The 25,833-nt window shown below is 38.9% G+C and overlaps 1 protein-coding gene across 3 annotated transcripts in view; it reads right to left on the reverse strand.

The window, feature by feature from the left end:
- The window catches only part of INTS9 (integrator complex subunit 9), a 106,512-nt gene that overhangs the window by 49,992 nt on the left and 30,687 nt on the right, over positions 1–25,833 (reverse strand). For 2 of the 3 annotated variants that reach the window (XM_082726881.1, XM_082726882.1), the window contains exons 2-6: positions 21,044–21,171; positions 12,593–12,653; positions 9,250–9,312; positions 5,527–5,666; positions 3,034–3,120 (exon numbers count right to left, since the gene is read on the reverse strand). In XM_082726881.1, the coding sequence (XP_082583007.1) occupies positions 3,034–3,120; positions 5,527–5,666; positions 9,250–9,312; positions 12,593–12,653; positions 21,044–21,171 (479 nt within the window). The remainder of the gene's footprint in view (positions 1–3,033; positions 3,121–5,526; positions 5,667–9,249; positions 9,313–12,592; positions 12,654–21,043; positions 21,172–25,833) is intronic. The other variant, XM_082726883.1, reaches the window with a different exon arrangement.

Consider the following 25,833-nt stretch of genomic DNA (forward strand, 5'->3'; position numbering starts at 1 on the left):
TGTAATATTTATGGTGAGTTTATTCAGGGGAAAAAGAGGACACAGCTTGCTTGGTTTGGTTATCTTAACACTGTAGGACATTCTTTCTAATAATCAGACTCTTCCCTTTCTCTGTCAGTAACTGTGGCTCATCTCATGCTCAAAAGACAAAGCAAAATACTTGCCCAGAATCAGAAATATGATTATGGTATATGAATTAAGGAAATAAGGTCTTCTCCAATAGAGCAAGTTATTCTCTTTGCTTCTCTACCAAGTTAGTGTTCAACAGTTTCAGACTTTTGCCCACCAGGTGGCGAGATAGCAAGTTCAGGTTTTATCTCAAGGAGCATCCTTTTTTAAAAGGAACCCCACCCTCCTCACCCTCTGCTCCTTCTAGTTCAATTCACCCTTCTCCCTAATAAATGATGGCATTTTAGTAAGCCATTTATCTTGCTGTATTTCACAAAAAATGGAGGCAAAGGAAAAATGCCAAGGACTCTGCTCAAGGTCACAGTAGAAAAGGCAAAATAAGGAAGTGGGACTTCCTAAGACTTGGCCCAGGGTTCCGGAGCCAGGAAATAGTGACCTTTGAACATCACCTCTGGTGTGCCAAAATTATTTATGGCAGAATATTATAAAGGGTACAAATTTAAAAGGAGGAAGTAAGGGAAGCCAAGGCATACATGTTCCACAGGGAAAGAAAACAAAGTCCTAAAATTTCTAAGGAGGGAAATGTAGACAACTAGGTCTGATGTGGCCCAGCGGGTACACAGTAGAGACAAAGACAGGAGAAGGAGGGACAGCAATGGGCAGGAGGAAAGGCAGTTGAGAATAAGAATGCAAAATGAGAAGGGGAAGGGACCTTGTCATAAGTAGGTGTGTGGTTAGATCAAGGAAGTCACTCACATACACGCAGAAGACTCCAACATTTCCTACCATGAAGACATACAGACATGATATCCATAATCGGGTTAATAGAGATACAAAGAAGATCCATCCAACAGAAGAGAAAACGTGCACAGTTACACATACTTCCCCTCACATGAAGGGGCTCACATGCACTTGAGAAGAGACACGTGTGCCTAAGAGGCAGCCCAGCGTAATAGTTAAAGCCCAAACTCTGGAATTAGATTAGACTTCCTGTCTGGGTTTGAATTCAAATCCTACTGCTCACTAGTTGGCTGACCTTGAGCAAGTTACTTAACCTGTCTGTGGCTGTTTTCTCTTCTGCAAGATGATGTTAAAGAAGTACATGAATTAAGTAAAACACTGAGAATAATGTCTGGCACACAGCAAGTGCTATTTAAGTTAAATAAAACAAATAACACATACACAAAGGAATGCACAGAGGACACACAGATGCTCAGACTCTGAAACAGTTACAGTATAAAAACAAAGCATATTTTCTTAGCTACACATTCATGTTCTTTTTTTTAAAAAACAAGATTTATTAGAGAGTAAGAGAGAGCGAGTGAGAGAGAGCACAGAGGGCGAGGGAGAAGGAGAAGCAGACTTCCTGCAGGGCCCTGAGATCATGACGTGAGCCGAATTCAAGAGTAGGAAGCTTGATTGGTTGAGCCACCCAGATGCCCCTATACATATATATTCTCTTAGAACAACATTCACAAAAACTAAGACATTCCAAAGCTCAGATAACTAGAGAGCTAACAAGTTATTGACCTAGAGGGAAAGAGAAGTCAGTGGCAAGGTGGCTGGAAAACAGTGGACCTAGGTAGGCACATATGGGATACCCATTACCTAAAAAGCCAAAGACAAGTTTTTACTCCAGACCCTGGATGCGAGGCCTGGAAGGCTGGGACCACTGTGGGGCTAGGAGGTAGGGCAGCAGCTGGGAGGCTCAGAGAAACTGCAGTAAGCTAAAGACTGGCTGGTATCCAATGAAATACGAGAGCCTGGAAGTAGAATCAAGTTGCCTCCTTCCCTCTGCCATTGTATTTCTACTTCTGTCACCTCTTAAAATCTGGTTTGGCTTCCTACTCAAATAAAATGAATCTCTCTAGGATTTCCTAACCAAGGGTCTCATCTTCATTTTACAGGATATTTCTGCAGCATCTAATACCACTGACAAGCCCAGGTTTGGGGAAACTTCTTTTCTGCTTTGGCTTCCACTCAGCTCTTCTCCTATCTTCCTAAGGCTGACTTCATAGCCTCTTTTACAGTTCTTACCAATTGATTTCAATTCTGTCTTAGAAATGTCTTTTAAGTCAGACTCTTCATGCTCACTGCTACTGCCTCAGTTCAGGCTTTTATTCTTGCCTGGGTTTCTGACAGTCCGACCCCTGGTCTTCTGCTCCTGTCTCTGTACCCCCATTGATCCCCCATGCTGCTTCCAGAGTTACTTTCCCCCAAACAAATATGTGATCACATCACTCTCCTTATAAGCCACAGAGGGACTCCCCACTCTCCATCTTATAAAACTCAAACTTTACATATCAGATTCTTCATTATCTTGTTCCAATGTACCTCTCTAGTTTCAACTCTCACCTCTTCTCTCCGCCTTCCCACTCTAATCTACTTCTCCCTGGTCCTCCAATACACTATATCCCATCATGCTGTGTCTGAACACACTTCCTCATCTTTTCTATCCTGCAGAGTCCTCTTCTTCCTCCAAGACCCACTTTCATTGTCATCTCCTAAGGGACGTCCTCCTCAGCTTCCATACACAGAAAGTTCTTCATTTTCTGACAGTCTACAGCACCATGAAAAGCACCTCTTACAATATATGCCACCGAAGACTGCAATTTAACTGTTAATGATCTGATTTCCCATCAACCCCTGAGCACCTCAAAGACAGTGCCAATTGTTTTACTAATTTTTAAAAACTCAGACACAGCACAGTACCTTGGACAAGGCATGATTGCCTCCCACTGTGTGTTGGTTGAATCAAACACAGCCCTTCCCTAAAACAAGGAAAAGAGAATCTCTAGTTCTAACAGTATAAATGTTAAAGCGTAACATATAAGAAAACAAATGAGACTGTTTTGCAAAACCTAGGGTCTACTGTCCAGAGGAACATACAGGCCTATTGCTCACCGCTGAATATCTTTGTTCTTCCACAAGGAGGCAGACTGAGCCTTGGGCACTCTCTCAATGAAATTCACCAGCTCTTCCATGAGAAGCCTGATAAAGAAAAAAGTGGTGAACGTCACAAAAGGAGAAGAAAAACACTGTACTCTTAACATTGCAGTCAAGACAAATGGGCTGGCCTGCCTTCCCTCCATCCCAATCATCTTTCTTTCTGTTGCATATAAACTTGGACACTCTTCTACATAAACCTGAACCAAACCCCAACCATCTCACTGAACTTCCATGTTAAACATTTCAAACATAGGGGCGCCTGGGTGGCTCAGTGGGTTAAGCCGCTGCCTTCGGCTCAGGTCATGATCTCAGGGTCCTGGATCGAGCCCAGCATCAGGCTCTCTGCTCAGCAGGGGGCCTGCTTCCTCCTCTCTCTGCTGCCTCTCTACCTATTTGTGATCTCTCTCTGTCAAATAAATAAATAAAATATTTAAAAAAAAAAAAAAACAAAAAAAAACATTTCAAACATAAATGATTTAATTCACCTTTAAAACAAGCCTCACATGCATCTTATCTTTGAACACTGAAATACACAAGACCGTGGTTTAACTCTCTCTCTTAAGATCTCTGCCTTTATATAACTAAAAATATAAAAGGGGAAAAAGTCAAATGACTGTGAAGTACCTGATTGTGGTGGTAGCAGGGTGGGGCAGATTTTTTAAATGACAATATTAATTTGGACATTTTAAACTGGAAAAGTATGTTTTCTTGACATGTATTTTGGGGATTTACAAAATTCCATGTGGAAAAATACTCTAAGGATTACTCCTAAAAGCCTAACTCAAGCACCTGCAAAGGGACAGGTTGTGTGTGCAGACCACAAGATGGATTACAATGGAATCATAACTGAGGGAACTGAAGAAATGCCTCACTCGAGAGGATCCATGATACATGTGCTCTGAGAATGACATGGCACAGAGACAGTTAGACTCCTGCAAGGCTAGAGAATGATCAAAAAACAAGAAATAGATTTTTTAATCTCTTGAATCCCCTTTCAGAATCCAGTACAGATGATCCATATTAACTTAAATCCTCTCCCAATGAGCACAGAGACATGCAAAGCCATCAATTTACTAGCATCTGAATATTGAAAAACTTCCATTTCATTTTCACCAGATTTATTTATTCCTAATCCCATCTCCTTCTTTCATCTTGAAGGAGCAGCACTAGTTCCAGCATTCAAAGACCTGGGATCGAGGTGCATTATTATTCTGGCTGTAGCTCTCTGGAGTCTCGTGTGTCCTTCCTCATGCTGTAACTTTTTCAGACTAGAATCTCATGTTTTCAGCCTATCCTTTCCCTGCAACTGATCCATCGTCTCTGTTTTACTTCCTTGTACTGTTTCTTCCTCAGATTCCCTGATGTTTCTCTGTACACACTACATGCTCTTTAATGGGAGCTGACACATAAATCAAGGCATATTTGGTTTCATCTCTGTTTAATTCCACCTTGTTGCACTTTTGTAAGACACTGGTACCCAAAGCTAAGAGTCCGTATCAACACCTTGATCCCCCCTTTTGAGTCTTAATATCTTTACCTTTCACCATACTTGTTAGTTTGCTTCAAAGCTTTTTTCAGGGGTAGGTAATTAAAAAAAAAAAATATATATATATTTTATTAATTTATTTGACAGAGAGAAAGAGAGCACAAGTAGGGGGAGCAGGAAGGAGGGAAGTGGACTCCCTACTGAGCAGGGAGCCCAATGCGGGGCTCAATACCAGGATCCTGAGATCATGACCTGAGCTGAAGGCAGTTGCATAACCAACTAAGCCACCCAGATGTACTGGTGATTTTCTTCACATAACTTTTCTCTCACAGAATGATGCTAGGGCTACTTGAAGCAACCACCTGTGTCATGAAGGCTTGGGAGGAGCAGAGGGACGGATGGCGGAGTGTTCTCAGAGTCAAAGGAAGGCTCCTTTTGCTCCTTAGAGTTCTGAGTTGCACTCTGTCAAAAGCATTCAACTCAACCATCTAATTACTTACCCTGTTTTCTGCAAGCTGTCTCCGTTTATAGTCTGTGCTAAATCATAAAGGAGGGAAATTCTCAAAAAAAGTAATAAAATTTCTTCTTTTTTTAAATGTGTTATGCTGCTTTCTCCTGAAGCTCTTCACCTTGCAACTCTGTGGTGTCTTACTCAACATTACCTTCCCTAATTAGTATCACCTGCACAGAGGAGCTGTCTCCGCCAACACCTTCCTCCCATCTTTGTTTCAAAAACAACAACAACAACAACAAAAAGACCAAGATTACTCACTGCATTAACCTCAAGGCGATTCCGGTGAGCACTTGTTTTATTTAGAGAGTCATCTATTCATACTAATTCTTTGGGTTAGCTACTCAGGAGGAGACAGCAATCACTCGTGGCAGGACACTATTACACGGTCCCCAGGGAAGAAAGGAGTGCTTCAGCCACTTTCTCCTGGGGTAAGAATAATGGCTCTCACCTGCCGATCTGAACGGTGGGCTCCGTGGCGTACACCGTGCCTGTGAAACCAGTGTGCTCAGTGATGTAGGGCAGCGCCATCATGCAGTGGTAGTTAGAGATGAGGATCACATCTACCGTAGACAGATCTATTAGCTCGGTCTGCAAAGGAAGGGGAGGGAATGATACATTTCTGTTCAGGGCACACAGATCAGCAAGAAGTGACTGAAAAATGATGCTGTCAGAATGCAGAGAAGTCATTTTTGTACTACAGAATAATGATGCCTTTCCTGCAACACTTCTGTTCTCTCATTTTAGGGTATTTCCTAATATTGACATTAAGTAGCAGGGCAGGATGGCTAATGAGAACGCAGGAGTGCTCTGGCAGCACTCTGATTTTACTAAAATAGAGCTCTGAGTTTGACATACGAGTGTAAACGTCAACAGGACACTCCAGCAGCTGCTGCCTGGCAAGTGCAACCAGTTACCATGAAGCAGAGAGTGCACAACAGAAGCTGTGAGGGGAATGAGAACATAAGGCACGACCACCATGGATTTACTGGTATCAGCGGGAGAAGCAGGCCGAAACTAGCTCTTCACAAGTCAAAGGCAGGCGGAAACTTTTTTTCCTTTTTTGAGATAACTTTTGACTACTGGTGCTGGACAGAGAACAATAACAACAAAAATTTTGTGGCAGAATCACAAAAGGAAACTATACTCTCATATTCTGCCCTAGCCTTCACCACAAATTTACCTTTTACTCCCTTATTAAGGTCCCATGAAAAGGGAAAATGCCAGTCATGGTTAGTAAATTTTATAAAAACTCTTTGCGTAGAAGAGATTGTTTTCCCATATAGTTAAGTCCTTTCTGTCTTTTAAGGCTCAATTCTCTTTTTCCATTAAGCCTTCCTGATTTGCCCAGGTGAGGAAAAAAAACCAACCAAACAAAAAACCCAACATCTCTTCCTCGGAACTGCTAATGCATTTTATGGACGTCCCTCTCACAACAGTTTCTACGCAAAAGTTCCTCAAAGCTCCTCAAAGTACTGCTCTGTCCCTCCAGCACTAAATGTCTCTAAGGTTAAGGATCCTGTGTGACTCATCTCTGTCCCCTCCCAGCTGTGGGAGCCAGTGCAAAGCAAGGCCTGGTGCCCTGTCATTGGAGCGATGCAGCATTTTAACTGCACCTTCTGTGGGAAAACGTGTCACTCTGGCTCACAGACATCATCTTGATCACTGAAGTTCCCTCTGAGAAACTGCATGGTGCACTAAGGACAGCATGGGGTAAGCCACGGAAATGTTTTAGCTCGGAGAGTGGGTTATTGAGCTAATATGTCTCCCACAGAGAGGTAGTAACAAAGATATCTGTTCCGTCTTTGCAAATAATAGAGACGGTGTGCCATTTGGGCTGTGGGTATTTTCTAGTTCAATGGCTTCACATATGAAATAAGTTAATTTAATAAAGCCACCAAGACAAAATCAGCTCTTGAGGACAGCATGTAGATCAGAGGTCAGAAGCTACTCATTGCTAGGGCAATGGCAATCTGTGTGAATAAAATGCCTAATGACAGTAATAGCCAATTTATACCACCCTTAAGTCCATGGTGCATGGCACTTCCAAGACAGTACCCTCATAACGAAGGGTCATGTAACATTCCACTAGTTCTGTTCCCTACAACCTCTCTAGAACCATTTTTAAACAAATAAGAAAATCAAGATATAATCACAGGATGACAGATCCAGAAGAAAACAAGGGAACAATAGCTGAAGCAACAAGAAAGCTCAAAAGCATCTCCACTTTCCTTCTTCTGTATAGAAACTGGGTGAGTTTGAAATTTCTTTATAATATGTAAGAATCAGCCCACAGAGTCTAGAATCATGAGAAATCTGGTGAGGACAGCTGGAAGGGGGAAAAAAATTTATATCTATATCTATATATATCTATATCTATCAAGAGTGCCTATACAAACATTTTTCCTCTGAGAAATAAATTTAACATCCAATCCATGTTTATATACCCACATTTATATATTTGCTTATATTCTTTCACTTGATGAAATCCAATGAGGATTATTTTAATATTCAACTTGTATACAGATACACTTGGGTTCTACAGACCATGAACTGGGTCAAACACTCATAATTTACTGGCTGCTTACTATACTGCCCTAAACCTCAAACTCAGTCTACAGTGTGGACTTTGGGGGATACAAAAAATATTTCAGGTAGTTGCACTAGATTATAAATTCACTGAAGCTGGAAGTAGGTCTGCCTGGCTCACCTACAAGGCTGTGAAGACTGGACTGGAGTAAGTACCTCTCTCCTGATCCTGTGACTCTATTTTTTCTCCCAGTCATAAATACCCTACCTCTACCTTAAAATAGTGACTATTATTAATTTGATACCAACCACAAGACAATACAAGTTGAAAAACCTTACACAACAGCTCTAGAAGCCTAAATATATTGATAATCCTTTAGCACAATGAAAGATGAACTGTGAAATGGTCATTGTTTAATTCCAATTTCTGATTTTTTAGTGCTCCATGGAGCAGGTCAGAAAGTCTTTAGAGAACAATTCATAAATTCTACGCTGTTGTCCATAAACTGAAGGTTGCACCAGTCAGTGCCATATGTAGAAAACTGAAAATAAATGTAGCACTTGGGATTAGGAATCTTTGAACAGATGGGGACCTGCCCCACTAATTCCTAAATGACAAATGAAGGGGACAAAAGATTTGAATAGCAGTTAGAAGAGCTCAGGATTCTTGGTAATGCTTTATCTTCACCCTTATTCTTATGACTTTATCTCAAACTTGTTCCCTGAACTGCCACCTTCAATTACTTTATCTTTCTTCTCTTTCATTCCACTATCCCAAAAGGACACATAAACATACTTTGAAGAAAAAAAGTTTATCTACAGAGAGTGTTGAAATGGAAAGAGAGGCAGGAAGAGAGTACAAAAATAGGGGAAAAAGTATTCCAAATTTTCTTTTGGCATCGAACTGTGAAAGCATCTCCTACAAGCACTGTAATCCACTGGGTGCATGGAAAAAACAGGATGGTAGCTTCTCTCATGGATTTCCTCAGGAACCTGGCCTCCCTATACATTATCTGTCTGTTGAGAATGCCATCTATGCCGCTCTAGAGATGAGGATTGTTAGCTGGGCTTAAATACCTTTAACATGAATGGTGACTGATCTTCATTTTCTCTAAAATGATAAAACTGGCCCCAGACTCTTATAACAAGTCTCACTGTGATAATAATATGTAAGCAATAGGTATCCATGGCTCAATTCAGAATCTGTGAATTTCAAGCAATATTTGATATGATATTTCAAGTCAGCAAGAATTTTTACAGTTTACTGTATTGGCTGAATAACAGCAATTCCCAATTACCTACTGTAAGTAAGACTACAAAAAGTACGGCTTATCTAAGGCACAGGCATATAATTATAAAGCTGAAAGACTTGAGTTATTTCAGTACCTTGCTCAAAACTATGCCCTGGTACAAAGTGTCAGTGGGGTTGTAGAAGGAGCAAGGAATGCAAAAAGGAGAGTTAAATTTCTTACAGATAATATAAAAAGCTCCTAAATGATTATATTTTAGTTGTATAATACTGTACCAGAATAAGAGATTCATTTCAATTTGAAAACAGAAAGCTACTAAGCCCCTTAGAATTAATTCTTGATTTCATTTTGAGAGAGATGTTTTGTTTCAACAATAAGAATCACTTTCATCTTACCTCTGGCAGGCAGAATTCAGGCACGGAATCCACAAATACATGACCTGAGCATTCTTTTAGCTCCTAAAAGGTACAAAAAGGAAAAAATTCTAGGAAGAGATATCCAACAGACACAGCACCAAAGAAACTTCATTCCCAAATCAAACTTTCCATGAAGAATCACAGACTTCCAAAGAGTTGGAGGGCAGCCAGAAGGTTACTCAGGTCAACTGTTTTCCTGTTTAGGCTCAGGGAGGCTAAGTGCCTTAAAACGCTGGTTGGTGGCTAACTCAGAATTTGAATGTACATTCTCTAAATGTACATGCCTTTTTAAGGCATGTATGGACATATGCTGCTTTCTAACTCATGATGCAGTGCTTTCCAGCACTGCATCTTGAGTTTCCAGCACAGTTTTGCAGTTCATACTAGCAATACCAGAATAATCTGGGAACTCGGATGGAAATAAACATTCCTGGGTCCCATCTAAGACCCAAGAGAACAGAAATCTGGGGATGAGGCACTTCTAAGTGATGTTGTTATGTAATCACCTTAGGAGTCTTGGCCCCAGACAAATGATTTACAGCCTTTTCCTCCTCCTACTAAGGTTTGAGGGGCAAGGGGCAAACAAGGAGGGAAATTAAGAGTAGAGGGTAGGGATTAAACAACCATGATCGCTATCACCTCTGTGAATATAATCTTTGTCCTTGCAGAGCATATAATTTATTTGGGATTGTAAACCAAATGTATTCAATCAAAAGAAAAAAGTATATTTATATAGAAAGAGATATACTACAATTCCCACTCTGCTCATGACCTACGATATTTAATATGCCTTAGTTTGGATTCCCTAACAGATCTCAAGAAAAGGGTGAGTATGAGCTAAGAGGAAGTGCTGAGAAAAAAGCTGGAGGACAGGCAAGTGATAAGGGGAAAGGAAGAGGGGTGACAATGGTATGTTATTGAGCTACATACCACTGCGTACAGCTGGGACTTATTCCCACTGGGAACTCGAAGAAATGGTATAAAACATACACCTTGGTGTCATCATTCTCAGGGGCAAGTGATAAGGGATATTTACATGGCAGCTCCTGCATTTCATGCGACTTCAGGGAGAAAATCTCTCTGGCAGACTCATACAGGTATTGGCATCTGAAATTATGACAGAGCAATGCAGAGAAGAGGCATGAGAGGGCCGCCAACAGGGGCTGCTACAGTGCTTCCTGAAGGCCACTAAAGTTGTTGTCTTCCCTCACTCATACTTTACACTGAAATCTGTGGAGGATTTTTTTGGATCATTAAGGTTAAAGTTTTCTAAGACGTTATAAGGAAACCAGTAAAAGTCAGTGTTTGGTTGATAGTTTGCTCTTTCCAGAAAAAGAAAAATGCTGTTAGAATTTTGTTCCATCATGTTTTCATTACTCAATGAACATGTATGTCTATATAGTCTATGTATGTCTTTATATTTTAGAGTCTGCATGGTTCCACTCTCAATTTTTATCTGAAATTAGGGTATTAACTATATGTGATTTTCCTTTTGAATTTTACAAGTCTTCTATCAGAACCCTGACAGAAGACTTCATCTCCTTGTCTTTCACTATAATAAACAGATTCCTCTTCTTATAGGACTACCATTTAAACAGTGAAAGACTGAGCCAAAAACGGACTGAAAACAGTTCTTAATTACAATGTACCTGCTAGCAAAAAGCAAAAGAGCAATTATGTTTAATGGGAAAAGACTCCCAACTCCCTCAGGATGAGGCTAAATATGATTAAAGACAAATCATGGAAATTTCAAAGTCCTGCCTGCTCTTAAATTGCCCATGTAACCTTCTTCCCCGTAATGCTACACATCAGGGCATGTCCACCTCACGTGACAAGCCTCTTCTGAGGCTCTCATCCTTCCTGGTTTGGAGAAGCATATTTGCCATTCCCCGCACTTACGGTGTCTCTGTATTTTATTCACCACTCCCTTCTAATGAAATGCTCCCACATACACATGCAAGTCATTTTCGCTCACAATGCACCGGTAATGGGATGCTTCTGAGTCTTTCTCAGGGAACAATGATTTATAGCCAGCAGGAGAGTTAGACTGAAATCAGGTGCACAGGTTCCTGAATGTCACATAATTTTATGTGACTAGCTAGGAGGGAAATCTGGCTTCAAATTATGCATTTGCCCTACAGTGGAGGTTGGGGTGCAGTTAAAGAAATTAATTCTGTAAGAAGAGCAACTCTTTATTTAACAATACCTGTTGTTAGAAGGAAATGCCTTACATGGATGATTCTTTTTAAGGATCTTTAAATTTCTTCGGTCTTTCAATTGTGAAATTTGAGACAGAAAGAATGATTTAGAGGACTAAGAACGGCATGGATGAGCTTTACAGTTTTCAACCTTCTTTTACCTCTGATCTTTTTAGTAGAAAATGCAACTAGATGATCGTTTTAAATTTTTTATACCTCTGGTCTCTCTTTATAAATTAACTGCCTAAAAACTGATCTGAAGAAGGAATTACTGTGAAGACAATTTAATGTCAAAAATTCAACAGCCTCGAAGAAAAAAGTTATTTAAGTCACTTACTGTAGGCCTAGTCAGTGACTCGTCACAATAAAATCCCAAATCCTAGATTCCTAGAACTATGCTCTTTTTTCATGACCTATATAAGGCTGTCCATTCTAGGCTACTGGGAAAGGTTGGAATGAGAAGATGATAGCTCATAGTTTAGAAGGCCCTCTACCTAAATTTACCCAAGAACATGTTTCCCTTCCTACTCCCCCAAGAACACATCGCCTGGAAAGTTAACACTGGCTTTGCAGTCTGTTCTCCAATGGCAGCCAGAGTGATCTGATCAGACGATGACACTGCCCTCCTTCCATGGCCTCTCTTCACCCAAAGAGTGAGAACCAAACTCTTCTCAAAGCCCTACCTTACCTAACTGCTGACGGAAGCAGTTTAAAACTCACATTCTTGAGGATTTTAAAGTTGTTTTTTAAAAAAAGTTTTACTCCTTCCCGTCATGGAGTCAGTAACAGCCTGAAAATAGAACGAACTGGATGGAAGTCTCTATAGGCAATACCTTTGAAACTCTCATCGCAATTCTAAAAATAATAGTTTTTCTTTCTGTGGTGATAAAATGTATTTGCAGCAGAAGTTCTTAGATTTTTATACAGACTTGAATCTGAACACTGAGATTCCCTAAAAGGCTCTTAAAAATAATCACCAAGTACTGAAGACCCTACATGGATCTTGGGAATTTTCAGAGAATACAAAGGAAAAAAAATGAGCCCATCCATTACATTTTTATTGGGTGGCTCTGGTATGACAAGATGGCTTCCACTGGGTATAGATATGCCTCAGTTATTATTACCTTGTCCAAGAAAGCACTTCCATCCTTTAGGGACCAGCCAGGAAGATTAGACAGCCTGGGACTGCAAAACAAAAGATTAAATTATCCTAAATAGATTATAGTCCTCAGTGATTTCATGGTGACTGTATCATCTCCATAAAGTTAAAAAGAGTTTGAAATTGCTGGCGGCAATGTCCACCCAAAATACTAATCGAAAAGATGAAAAATAACCATGTTGTAACAAGCTTAAGAATTATGCAGCAACAGAACATTAAAATGACAAGTAGTTTAGCACTAAATTGGGAAAATTAAAAGACTCCTATGCAGAATAATAAAGAGAAAAAAGAAAGATGAGACACTACAACATTTTATCGTTTCCCAGTGACTGCCCCTGACTGCCCCTTGCTTATGCTTGACAATAAGCCTGAGGGGAGGGCTGAACAGGATCATCATATTGTGGATGAGAAAACAGACGCAGCTGGGGTCAGGTGCTCTGACAAGAATACTTAGCTGCTTATCAGCCTGAATTCAAGGCAAATAAAAATACCTGAATTTCAGTCAAGTCCACATTCTGGATTCACTGTTTATAAAGATATTAGTCACTTCTCACCTGTGGCTTGGGTTTCTAATTCTGGAAAATAAACCTAGTTCTCCTAAGTATTACAAAGTGACAACATACATTGGTAGAATAATCTCCAGAAGATGAGGCTAATTTCACATATATGTTACATTAAAAAAGTCCAGATTCAGAAATCATTCACTTCTGGCAATCTCAGGATTTGAGTGTATGCTATTAGTTGACTAGAATTATGCTGAAGGCTGAAAATGCAAATAACTTAGGGGAAAAAAATGCTGATAAAAAGAAAACCTTAATGACCAAGGTGTTATGTGAAGAAAGGCACATCGGAAGTACAAGCTGGATGGCAAGAGGATGTTAGCACTTCATCCCAAAATTAGTTTGTAAAGTGAAAGTAAGGGCAAAGTAATGGCGTGGGACTGAAAGACTCCATATCAGAAATTAAGTTAGTATACAGTCCCTCATCCTCTTGCCAAAATAGTTTTTTATCAAGTTCTGACTTTGTAGTTAGGTGAAAGGGTATGAAAGTCAAATAGAAATATAAATATTGGGGTGCCTGGGTGGCTCAGTCGGTTAAATGCCTGCCTTGGGCTCAGGCTGAGCCCCATGTTGGGCTCCCCGCTTAGTGGGGAGTCTGTTTCTCCTCTCCCTCTGCCTGCTGCTCTGCCTGCTTGTGCTCGCTAGCTCACTCTCAAATCAATGAAATCTTAAAAAAACCCATAAATATTGTGACTATTTTCCAATCTTCAAGGAAGGTTAAAAACTTGCGTAAAATACATATTCATCTAATTTTAGAAAAAAAAATAGGAATTTGGGGGATAACTTTTTTGTCGTAACTCCAAACTTACAGAAAAGTTGTACGAATATAAGGATAATGAAGTCCCACAGGTCCCTTGCCTCTATTCTCTATTTACATTTTGCTCTTTATTTATCAAAAAGTGAGAATTTTGGATTTCATACTTGGGAATGAAAACTACCAGTAGCAGAGTAAATTTGGTTTGTATAAGTTATACCTGATAAACTTGTTTTTTAAACTCTGGGAGCTTTCTGCTCTAGCCTCTCAGAAAAATATTCTATCATTAGCTGTTTAATTCCCATCTCATTTCATAGTTACATGTATGTCTTCTTTCAGACTTGGATGTCTTCACTTCCAGACTTGTTGAAAAATATACTTACTGTCAGATCAAATAAAAAAACCAAGCACTCAAATGAAAGTATAATGACAAAACAACGTGAATACTGCTCTCATTTCATGCACACTAATTCTCTAAAGGAAGGCTGTAAATACCCACTTCCCTTTATAACGAGAACTGGATCACAGGACATGATATTCTGTCTGTTCCCTATCATACACCCACAAATCAGCCTTCAAATTACAGATGACTGATTCAGTTAGCTGTCTACCAACAATTGATTAGAATGCTACACTGTTCATCAGACAATAAGTTTGTAAAAAGCAAAATTTTCAGATGCTGTAGGTTTGTTTTGTTTTTAAAGATTTTATTTTTAAGTAATCTCTACAGCCAACGTAGGGCTGTTAACTTACAATCCTGAGGTGAGAGTCACATGCTCCTCCAACTGAACCAGCCAGGAGCCCCTCAGATACTGTAGTTTTAGTTCTTGTTAAGCGCTTTTTAAAATAACATCAAAGCCTTCTACAAAACACCTGTAGTTATTCTGGATTTGAGAGACTGCCAGTTGATGGGACTGATTGCTCAAAGAAGAGCAATGACCATGTTGTAACAAGAGTGCCACAGATGAAGTGCCACAGAAACATGTCACCAATGGCAAAGGGATGCTGACAACAGAGATAAAAATATTTGGTGACTGAGTTCTGATCAGTTAATGACTACATCATAGAGTCCGTATACTTTTAAGTTACCAAAGGGGAAGGGATTTATTACATTGTTTTTAGTATTACAGAATGTGACTGTGTACTTTTTTTTTTAAGAGAGCAAGTGTGCAAGCGTGCATGTGCACATGGGGGCTGGAGAGGGCAAAAGGAGAGTGAGAGAATCTTAAGCAGCCTCCACACCCAGTGTGGAGCTGATATGGGAATTGATCTCACGACTCTGACATCATGATGTGAGCCGAAACCAAGAGTTGGATGCTTAGCTGATGGTACCACCCAGGGGCCTTCAACTGTGTAAATTTTTTAAAATTAGGAGGCAGAAGTCTCTACAGAAATCTACTTAGATAAAAAATGGGAAGTGAAGATATTAGAAAAATTATGATTATAGATGATAAATCTTTCCATCTCCTAGTGGACTCCGAGAAATAGGCTGAGGGTTTTAGAGGGGAAGGGAATGAGGGGATGGGTGAGTCCGCTGATAGGTATTAAGGAGGGCACGTGCTGTATGGAGCACTGGGTGTTATATGCAAACAATGAATCTTGGAACACTGCATCAAAAACTAGTGATGTACTGTATGGTGACTAACATAACACAATAAAAAAAAATATGGTAGGTGAATATATTAGAAAAATTATGATTATGGATAAAACATCTTTCCATCTCTTATTAACAATAATTTCTTAGGGAAAAGTGCCATTAAAAATGTTATAGTCCAAAACACATGTATACAAGATCTGCTATTTATTTTACACTATTAAAGTACAATTGACATACAGCATTAGATTTAGGTATACAACATAGTGATTCAACAATTCTATACATTACTAAATGCTCACTACGATAACTGTAGTCACTGGATATCACCATACATTATTACAATATTAATCACCATATTCCTTATGCAGTACTATTCATCTCCGTGACATATCCAGACTACTAAATCCCCTTTCCCACTTATTGTTTTAAAAAATAGATAAAATATTCTCATAAGTAAATAAATAGCCTAAGGCATTTAAAAATAATCTATAGCCTAAAAAAAATAATGGAAGGTAGAAAAAACATGGTATGCAACTCATTTTCTCTTTTAACTTTTCATTTTTCCAGCTTCTTACTTTGAAATGCATTACTTTTATAATCAGGAAAGAATGTAAGAGGCATGACTACATTTATTCATTCAAAAAATATTTGTAAAAGCTTACTCTGAACAAAGTATACAAAGTGCAAGGATATGACAGTACGTAAAATAACCCTCGAGTTTCAGGAGTGTGCACTTTAGTACAGGGAAATGGTAAAAAGCAATCACAACAGAATAAAATAAAAGCTATGATGGGGTAAGCAGAAATGTTACGGGTTCATACAGAAAGGGCACCTTTGACAGCATGGGGTGCTGTGGGAGAGCTGGGAATAGGAATTAGGAGGTGAGGGTGGAGGAGGTTTTCCATAAAGAGGGAACAGGGAGGCAATAGCCTCAACATGTGGTAATAATAGTACTACAGGAGAATGAGGTGTTCACTTTCACTCATTCAATAATGAATCTTTCTTTATGTGTCAGGCATGTAGGTACTGGTGATGTGACCATGAACACAACATACCTGTCCTCCTAAGTAATCACACAAGAAGAGCACCAGATGTTAAAAATGATGATGCAGTCTAGTCCAAAGTTCCCTAAAGAGGGACTGGTCAAGGCAGCATCAAAAGACTTCTCTGGGTCTATGATGATTGAGATCTAGACAGTTCTAGATTAAAGGGGAAACTAAGTCAAAGGGCAAGGTTTGGCAGGAAGAGAGAAAGACAGCTACAAGGCCCATACTTTCCTCCAAGTCATTCTGACCAACCTTTGTCCTGGACATCTTACATAGAAGGTTATTCAAATGAAGTTTCAAGAAGAGGCCCATTTATGGTGCCTGGATGGCTCAGTCCTTAAGTATCTGCCTTCCACTCAGGTCATGATCTCAGAGCCTGCTTCTTCCTCTCCCACTCCCCCTGCTTGTGTTCCTTCTCTCGCTGTCTCTCTGTCAAATAAAAAAGTAAAATCTTGGCGATTCACAGATAAAAATATATTGTATGTTTATAAAAAAAAAAAAAAAAAAGTAAAATCTTTGGGGAAAAAAAAAAAAAAAGAAGAAGAGGCCCATTTACCCTCTCTCACCACATCCAACCAGGCGCTATCTCTAGCTCCTTCCTATATAGAAATTGGAGGCATAAAGGCTCTTGCTAAGTAGTCTAAGGGAAGGGGGGTTGCAGGAGGGGGAAAAGAGCCTTTATGGCTGAAGGAAAAATTTGCGTGACTGCTCCCGAGCAGGAGAGAGGCTTTCTCTGAAACTGAAAGGAAATAAAAAGTGAGATACTACAGGGGTAAGCATAAACCATAATATGCCAAGATGAACTTGGTATTTATCCCGAGAGCAATGAAAACCACTGAAAGGTTTTAAACAGGTGAGAGACAAGATTAGATGTCTATTTCTAAAAGATGATTCTGAAGAAAATGGACATCATGTACAATCTGATAATGTATATGAGTATTTGTGTGGTATTCCTATCAAAATAACCCCAACCTAAACATGAGGAGACATCAGACAAACCCAAACTGAAAGACATTATATAAAATAATTAACCCATACTTCTAAAAATGACAGATTAATGGAGACTAAAGACAGGATAACTAAATGCAATCTGTGACCTGGACTGAATCCTGGACCAGAACTGCTCTTCTTTTTTGCTATAAAAGGCATTATAGTGAAATAAAACTGGTCTAACTTGGGAAATATGAAAGAGGTATACAGCTTAGATACTAGCACAGTGTCCGTGCGAATTATTTTGATTCACTGATTTTGATTAGTGTACTGTGGTAATATAAAATAATTGCCTTTTTCTTAGCAAATAGGCCCTCAAGTATTTAGGCAGTAAAAGTAAATCTTTCAAATGAGTCAGAAAAATTGTATGCATGCATACATATCAAGAGAAAGTGATAAAGTACATGTGATGAAATATTAACCAGGGTAATTGAGAGTTGTTTGTACTATTCTTGCAACTTCTCTATAAATCTGAAATGATTTCAAATAAAAAAGTTACACAAAAATGGCTCTGGATTCAGACAAGGGCAGGTTCAGGACTGAAGAAACTGACTAGGAAGCATTGACGATTATGCCTATAAAGATGGTCATGCCTACAGGAGGACTAAAGAGAAAAGACTGGATTCCAGGGTCTTTGAGAAGGTAAAAATAACAAGGCTTCATATAGGATTGGATATGGGCAAAGAGAAAGAGTGGCACATCTAAGTTACTTTCCAATTTTCTCGCTCTCATATCAGCATGTCAGTCACTAAGATAGGGTACACTGTGGAGGAAACCTAGGTCTGGGAGGGTTTTCTCTCCTCTTCTGAATGAAGTCTACTCATGGGCTCAGGTTGGGGCATGCTGAGTTTTGAAGAACCTTCAAAGCACATCCAAGGAGAGAAAGAAACTCAGCAGGCATTTTGGGTACATGAATCTAGAACTCAGAAGAAAATTAGTAACTAAAGACACACATTTGTAGGTTATTGTTTAGATGATTATCAAAGCCCTGAGCACTTAGGAAATTCCCTTGATGGAGTATCTGATGGCCAAGCACTGGATATTGAAGAATTCTGATATGTGACTATTGTTATAGAAAGGTCAATCTCCAAAGCAGATAGAAAAAAAGAGTCAGAAAAGAGGAAAAGCAGAAATGCATGATAATGGAGGACAGTTCTGCCAAAGGGCCAAGTGTGATGAGAACTGTGTCACTGCATCTAGTGACATAGCAGTCACTGGTGACTCTAGAGAGCAGCATTCTGATAGGTGATATGGGCAAATCACAGACTGGAGAGGAGTTAGTAATGCTGAAGGGGAAAGTGGAGTCGGGAGAAGGTTAAAAATTTTTTTTTAGGGGTGCCTGGGTGGCTCAGTGGGTTAAGCCGCTGCCTTCAGCTCAGGTCATGATCTCAGGGTCCTGGGATCGAGTCCCGCATCGGGCTCTCTGCTCGGCAGGGAGCCTGCTTCCTCCTCTCTCTCTCTGCCTGCCTCTCTGCCTACTTGTGATCTCTGTCTGTCAAATAAATAAATAAAATCTTAAAAAAAATTTTTTTTTAAATACTAAGTTAGAAATAATCAAGCATAATTAAATGGGAAGAACTGAATCAAGATGAAAAGGTTCAAGATAAAGAAAAGATTACAATTAAAAGCGAAACTGCTATCAAGAAGGGTTGGAATCTGGAGAAGATAAAAGGATTCATTCATATGACATATCTTAACTGAGTAGCTACTACATGCCAAGAACTATTTTAGGCCCTGGGGATTCAGTGAAGGGAACTGAAAAAATCCTTGCCCTTAAAAAACTTCTAGTGGAGAAAATAAATAATATATAAAGTAAATACATACATATAATGTAATAGTTTAAGTACCAGGAAGAAAAATAAAGCAGGACAAGGGGTTAGGAAGGGACTGGGGGTACTATTTTAGCTAAGACCATCTCCAAAGTTTCTGGCCTGAGCAACAGAAAATACTTTTTGTAAGGAACTATATATATGGGCTGCCAATCATCCCACTAGCGTAACTTCCCTGTGACAGAAGAACAATGATAAGGGGAAGAGAGTGGAGGATTCCAATGCTGAGTCAGTGAGAATAAAGAATTAGGTAAAGACAAGAATGAACAGGAAAGGGAAAATATGCAGCTAAGAACTGTCTGCCCAGTTCAGGACTGGAGCAGCAAGATAACTCATGACCTTGCATAGTGTGCAGGCCCCCTTTTGGAAACTCTTGTAATACCTTATTTAAAATTTTTTTTTAATAATTATCACAAGCATGTAGTTGTTCTCTTAAAACAAGTGTAATGAAGTCTTTGGCTGTGGAATACTTCCTTCCCAACAGAATAAAAGCTCCATGAGGAAAGGAAAGTTGTCTTATTTACATCTGTATCCTCTGGTCCAGCACAGTGCAGATTCTTAATAAACACAAAATAAATTAAAACTGTAATCTCTGGGGGGAACCAGACAATAATATCAGACTATTTCAGTAAGAAATAACCTGTCAGTCATTTTTTACAGAAATATGATACCTACAGTTTCTGAAGCAACTGTAATTATATATATAGACAGATAATATCTGTGGATAATAAATGTATTTCTAAGTGTTGGGTGTGATAACTGAATTTTATCAGCTTTGCATAAAATGTAATCTGAAATTATCTAGAATTCCTTCTGTCCCCTTCACCTTATTATGTCCCTTATCTCAGAAAGAAAATCAAAGGTTGAGTTTTAATTATACTTTCTCTAGAAGATTATCATTATGAATAATCATTGCACACAGTGATGTCTTCAGAAATGAATGAGATATATTAGGGTTTGCCCAGTTTGCTATGCTTTTAAGCTCTTAAATCTGCTTTCGATAGCTTTTCTGTCTCTCCTATGTGAAAATACTTTTTGTTACTGGAAATATATTTGCTTCTCTAAGTTACCTCCCTTACAAATTTCAATTTAGCAGCAAGCTGGGAAAACAATTTTTTAGACAAAGTCATAGGAAGAGTAAACAGTGGTGACTATAGGTTTGGGGTAATCTGTTTTAAGACAAGGACTTTGGCTTCATATGTGATTCCATGATATCTATACCTATTATGAAAATAACACATAGATACTTATCAGAAAGAAATGTCAGGCTCTGTGATGTCAAGTCCCTGCAAAGGCAGTTAAAGGATTCTAAAATTCAATTCTTGGGCTCATCAGTTGACCATTTATCAGCTCTTACATGAATTAGCAAGAAAGATGAAATATACATGACCTCACTTGCACAGAGCAGTTGCAGGAACATTTTACAGATGCTCAGAAGAAGTTATAATAAAGAAGTCAATCAATAAATCAATATAACACTTTCCATCAACCCAGCCAAAGAAATAATTCTGATGAAGAACATTTTTAAGTGAACAAAGTAAACTAAGGACAACACACAAGGTACTGGTAATCTTTATGCTAGGCAGCACCATTTTTCAACAAACTAAAGCTCATTTTGTCCCAGATGCAGCAGCACATACCTCTGAACAAGCGGCAAAGGAAGGAAATTGAGAGTGGAAGTCATGTCCAGTCCACAGTCCAACATAATGGTAGTTGATTTGAATTTGAGCACATTGCACGGTAAGGTCGGGTGCCCCGACAGGCAATACTGAAAAAAATTAAATCATTTTTAACAATAATCAATTATAGAAAAAGTCTAAAGAGTCCAGTGAATTAAGTAAAACTGATCACTTCTCTTATAAGAACAGTGTGTAAATTCAGCTAACTTTCTTTGCAGCTTCTGGCTACTACTTCCCTCAGCAGTTCAAAAGGCTCATGTCATAATTTTTCATAGGGCACGGAGTCCTATCTCAGGCAAGCACACTTTTGGAGGGACCAAAATTATTCTAAGTAGAAAGTTTACACGGTTTAGTTATCTGCCCCTGCCCCAACCCCCTACAGGACATTTCCAAATCCTCACTGTCCCAATATACCTAAGTACTGCCTTAAGCTATAGAGGTCCATTAAGGTCCAAGCTGGATCCTCAAACAGTGCTATAGGTTAGCTTTTCTCCTGTGAAGAGGTCAAGTGATTTTCCTCAAAGAGGAAGTGACTGGAAAGGGCTAATAAGCCAAGTATCAGTAAGGAGTTATGGTCCATCTTTGTCAGAAGAAATGACTCAAAAGGACAAGTGACTTCCCTGATGTGCAGATACTTAAACAGGAATGAGGGACACCTACTCCCAACTAATCAAGAGTCTCTAGCCTGGGGCAGCAGACCTCAGCAGTCAAAGGGGCACAAGCCACAGCAGCATATTCAAAGGAGAGTGATGAGGCAAGACAATACACTGACCTCGAACATTTCTCATGTCCTCCTTGATGTAGTGGGAATGACAGATATGCCACACTGAAAATTATTTATATGGGATGTACCCTGTCACCTTTCATAATTCTATTGCTGCTCTGAAGAAAAGAAACAAGAGAGGGAAAAGACCTTTTCCCCTACTCTTACAGTCATCCTGTAGAAGCCACCCTTGCACAGCAAAGTCCAGAAAACGTAGGGATCAATGCTCTTAATCCTTCAACAAGTACAAGTCCTTTCTGATTTCAGTACAAGTCCAACACAAGTCTGGGTAATGTGACATCAATGCCTGGCCCCACATGGCCACAGTAGCTCAGGCTGTCTTTCTAGGTATTTGCTGCTCTGTTGGTTCTGTCACTGGATACATTTCCTCCTTTTCTCCAGAGGATATTACAGGGACTGATAATTTTTAAAAATTGCATGTTCTAAAAATGATAAGGACAAGAGCCAAGAAATTGTGGTTATTCTGTAAGCTTTTTCTTTATTCCAAGTTTATGTATGATGACTATATTTTCCAAACCAAAATTCACAGCTCATGGTCTGAAAAAGTATAGGATAACTATGAAGAAAACATCACAAGCTATTTAAAATTGGAACTGTCCTTGAAAAAAAAAAAAAAAGTTCAGGAAGCATGATTTGGGTAGTTAGACTTTACCTAAGTTCATTCTTTGACAGGTATCAGAAATACAGAAAAAAAACAAAACACCTGTCCTACTAATTAAGACAGAACAATCCCCATCCCCATCCTCTATCTGTTTCCTTATTGCTAGCTTGGTCTTTATCCCTATATAAGAGTAACTTACTGAAGGTAAACTATCTCAAAACAAACACAAACATCATATTAAACTTGCCCCAAACATAACAAATGTTCTAATAAGAGCTTTCCTCTATTTCTCTTTTAAAAAAATCTGATATTCAGAAATAATTAAGAAGAAATAAAATGAAATGTATAATGGTTACTTCTAGGTGGAAAGATTATGGTATCATTTTCTTCTTCCAGCTTTCTGTATTTTCCAAATATTTGACAATGACCATTTACCTACACTTGTACAGTTGGAAGAAAAAAAGACTAAAACAAAACTGAAAACTTTCTGGGCCACGCTGAATGACAAAGCTTTTTGTCCTTCATCCTTAACTCTAAATTATAGATAACAAGTTATGCCGGAAGATGGACATGTAAAAGCTGCTCAAAAGGAGTTAGCTGAAGACTTTGTATTTGTTCTTGTCACATAAGGATAAAGAAAGGTGAGGAGCACTTTGTAAGGGCTGTGACTAAATGGAAGGAACATTTTTAGAGCTTCTACTAAGGGAGTGCCAGACCTTGATCTCACTAGCTCCATTTTTATGGATGAGGAAATTGAGCTTTACAAAGTTTGAGCCACTTGTCTAAGAGCCAAAGACATACAGCAAGGTCTCCTCACTCCAAAGATTCCACTCATGTCTTGCAAATTGCACCGCTCACTTCATGGGTCAAATGAGTCAGCTGAGACTGACTGACTGGCGGAGGTTCACGCAACCAGCAAATGGGGCACCTACAAGGTGCTTGAAGTTTGCCTGTGTCCAGTGATGCTCTTTTTAAACACGCAGCTCATAATCTAGTCAAGGTTAGGAGATGAATACACAAAAACATTAAGTAATCATGTGACTTAAATCTTAAAACTAGGAATAAATCTGTATTACAAAAAGCCTGAAAAATAATCACCCACTACCACTGTTCTATGCCATCTTCTTTTTTAAAGATTTTATTTATTTATTTGAGTGACAGTGTGCGTGAGAGAGAACGTGAGCGGGGTAAGGGGCAGAAGGAAAAGCAGTCTCCCCACTGAACACGGAGCCGGATACAGGGCTTGATTCCTGGACCCCAAGATCATGACCTGAACCAACAGCAGAAGATTACCTGACCAAGCCAGGCTCCCCTCCGTCTTTTTTCTTATTTGTAAAAGCTGTAATTTTAGTGAACATACAGCTGTATGCTGCTTTGAAAGCTCAAGATGACTCTGTTTTCTTTGTCTATGTTGCATCACACTTCATTTTTATTGGCTGCCTAAGTAAATGTACCATGGTGTGTTTAATCATTCCTTTACTGATGAACATTTAGAGTTGCTTCCAGTTGCTCTATTACAAACATGGCTGTGGTGATCACTTTAGTGCTTATGGCTTTTTCCATATTAGACTATTTCTTTAGAGGATTCCCAGAAGTGGCATTAACTAGGTCAAAAAATATGAGCATTTTATGGCTCCTGAAATATGCTGCCAAAATGCTTTCCAAAAAAGGCTGTACCTATTTACAATGTCATCAGTTATATATCAGAAGATCTGTTTCACTGCTTATTCCCATCAGAATTATGGTCAAAACCATCTAGAATCTATAGTAAAATGAAGCTGAAATATTAGTAGTAGCTATCCTGAAGCAATTAAATGGCCCTACACAGGAAAAGTCAACTACTTGATACATGGCTTTCATTTTGAGAGGAGTTTGGAGAAATGATTCAAAAAGCAGGGGGTCTGAAGTAAGACTGCCTGGGCTCAAATCCTGAGTGAGCTCATTATTAATGCGTGATGTGGGGAAAATCGCTTCACTCTGCAAAGACTGAGTTCCCCCATCTCTAAGATACCGTAATAGAAGCTACTCTCCTCAAGCTTGGAGGACTGAAAGCATGGAAACTACCTGACCTGTAGTATGTGTTAACTGCTAGTTGTCACAGAACAATGAAAGGGCTGAAAAGGCCACCTATATTTGGGAGGGTCACCTAAATTTACAGCATTTTAGAGAAGAAATTCTATTCTATATTAGCATTCACTAATGTCTCAGACACTTGTGTATCCCACAGACTAGGTCAAGTAGAAGTGAGTAATTATAAATACTTTCTATTGCTAGTTTTCCCTCTAGGAAGAGACAGTCACTACCGAGTACAGAAATGAGTAATCTAGCTAATATAAGGTTTTAAAATCTTTTTCTAGCTTAATAAACTCAGAGCAATGCTTTCCTGTTAGTTTTATTCCTAACTAGTAACAAAGCTGCAGGTTTTTCTGTGTAAAGATTTACTATCAACATTTACTTGTCTCCCTGTTGATCTCCTTTTAATATGGAATAAATGGAATGTGGTTATGCAATATATGTATATATATCTATATATATATGCTTATGGAACTTATATATACGTATGTGTGTGTATATATATATATATATATATATATAAGCATTTATTTTTCGATAAAATTTTTTTTCAGTTAAACATACTACATATTTTTCCCATTCTTCACTTTCATTAAATAAATTGTGGGAAGTTTCAAACATACAAGTAAGCAAAATTAGTATAACAAATGCTCATGACTCAACATGGATGAGTTTAACAACTATCTGTATTCTTTCTTTGCTGCTTTTCTTTTGATATTAACAAATTTCACAATAGTTATTATGGTGACAAACAACTGATCTCTGAAAATACTGTTTTCATAAATAGTCTTAAATTAATCTCTTATCCATAACTGGGACAAAAAGCCTAAGCCCATATTCCTCAATGCCCTAGCAAAATTCATGAAAGGTGACTCCTTTCACCTTTAAGTTATCCTTAGTGTGTAACTTACACCTCCAGGTCCTATAGCAGTTTATATTTTGAAGCCTCTGTTTTGTCCATGGGGCTTGTTTTTTATTTTTACTTCTAATGCTATAATGTTTATACTTTGCAATATTTTCAAGTAAGTTAGAATGACTAGACTTCCGTTCTAAAGACACATTTTCCCAAGGATGTCAATGGAGGCTACATTCAATCTATATGTTAATTTAGGGAATATTGCCATTTAAAAAAATATTTTTAAAAATATTATTTATTTATTCATTTGAGAGAGAGAGACCGCATGGTGAGTGCGCAAGCTGGGGGAGGGGCAGCAGGAAAGGGAGAAGAAGTTGACTCCCTGCTGAGCAGGGAGCCCCATGTGGGGCTCAATCCCAGGACCCTGGGATCATGAC

This window comes from Mustela nivalis (assembly GCF_964662115.1).
Source record: "Mustela nivalis genome assembly, chromosome: 4".
NCBI classification, from domain to species: Eukaryota; Metazoa; Chordata; class Mammalia; order Carnivora; family Mustelidae; genus Mustela; species Mustela nivalis.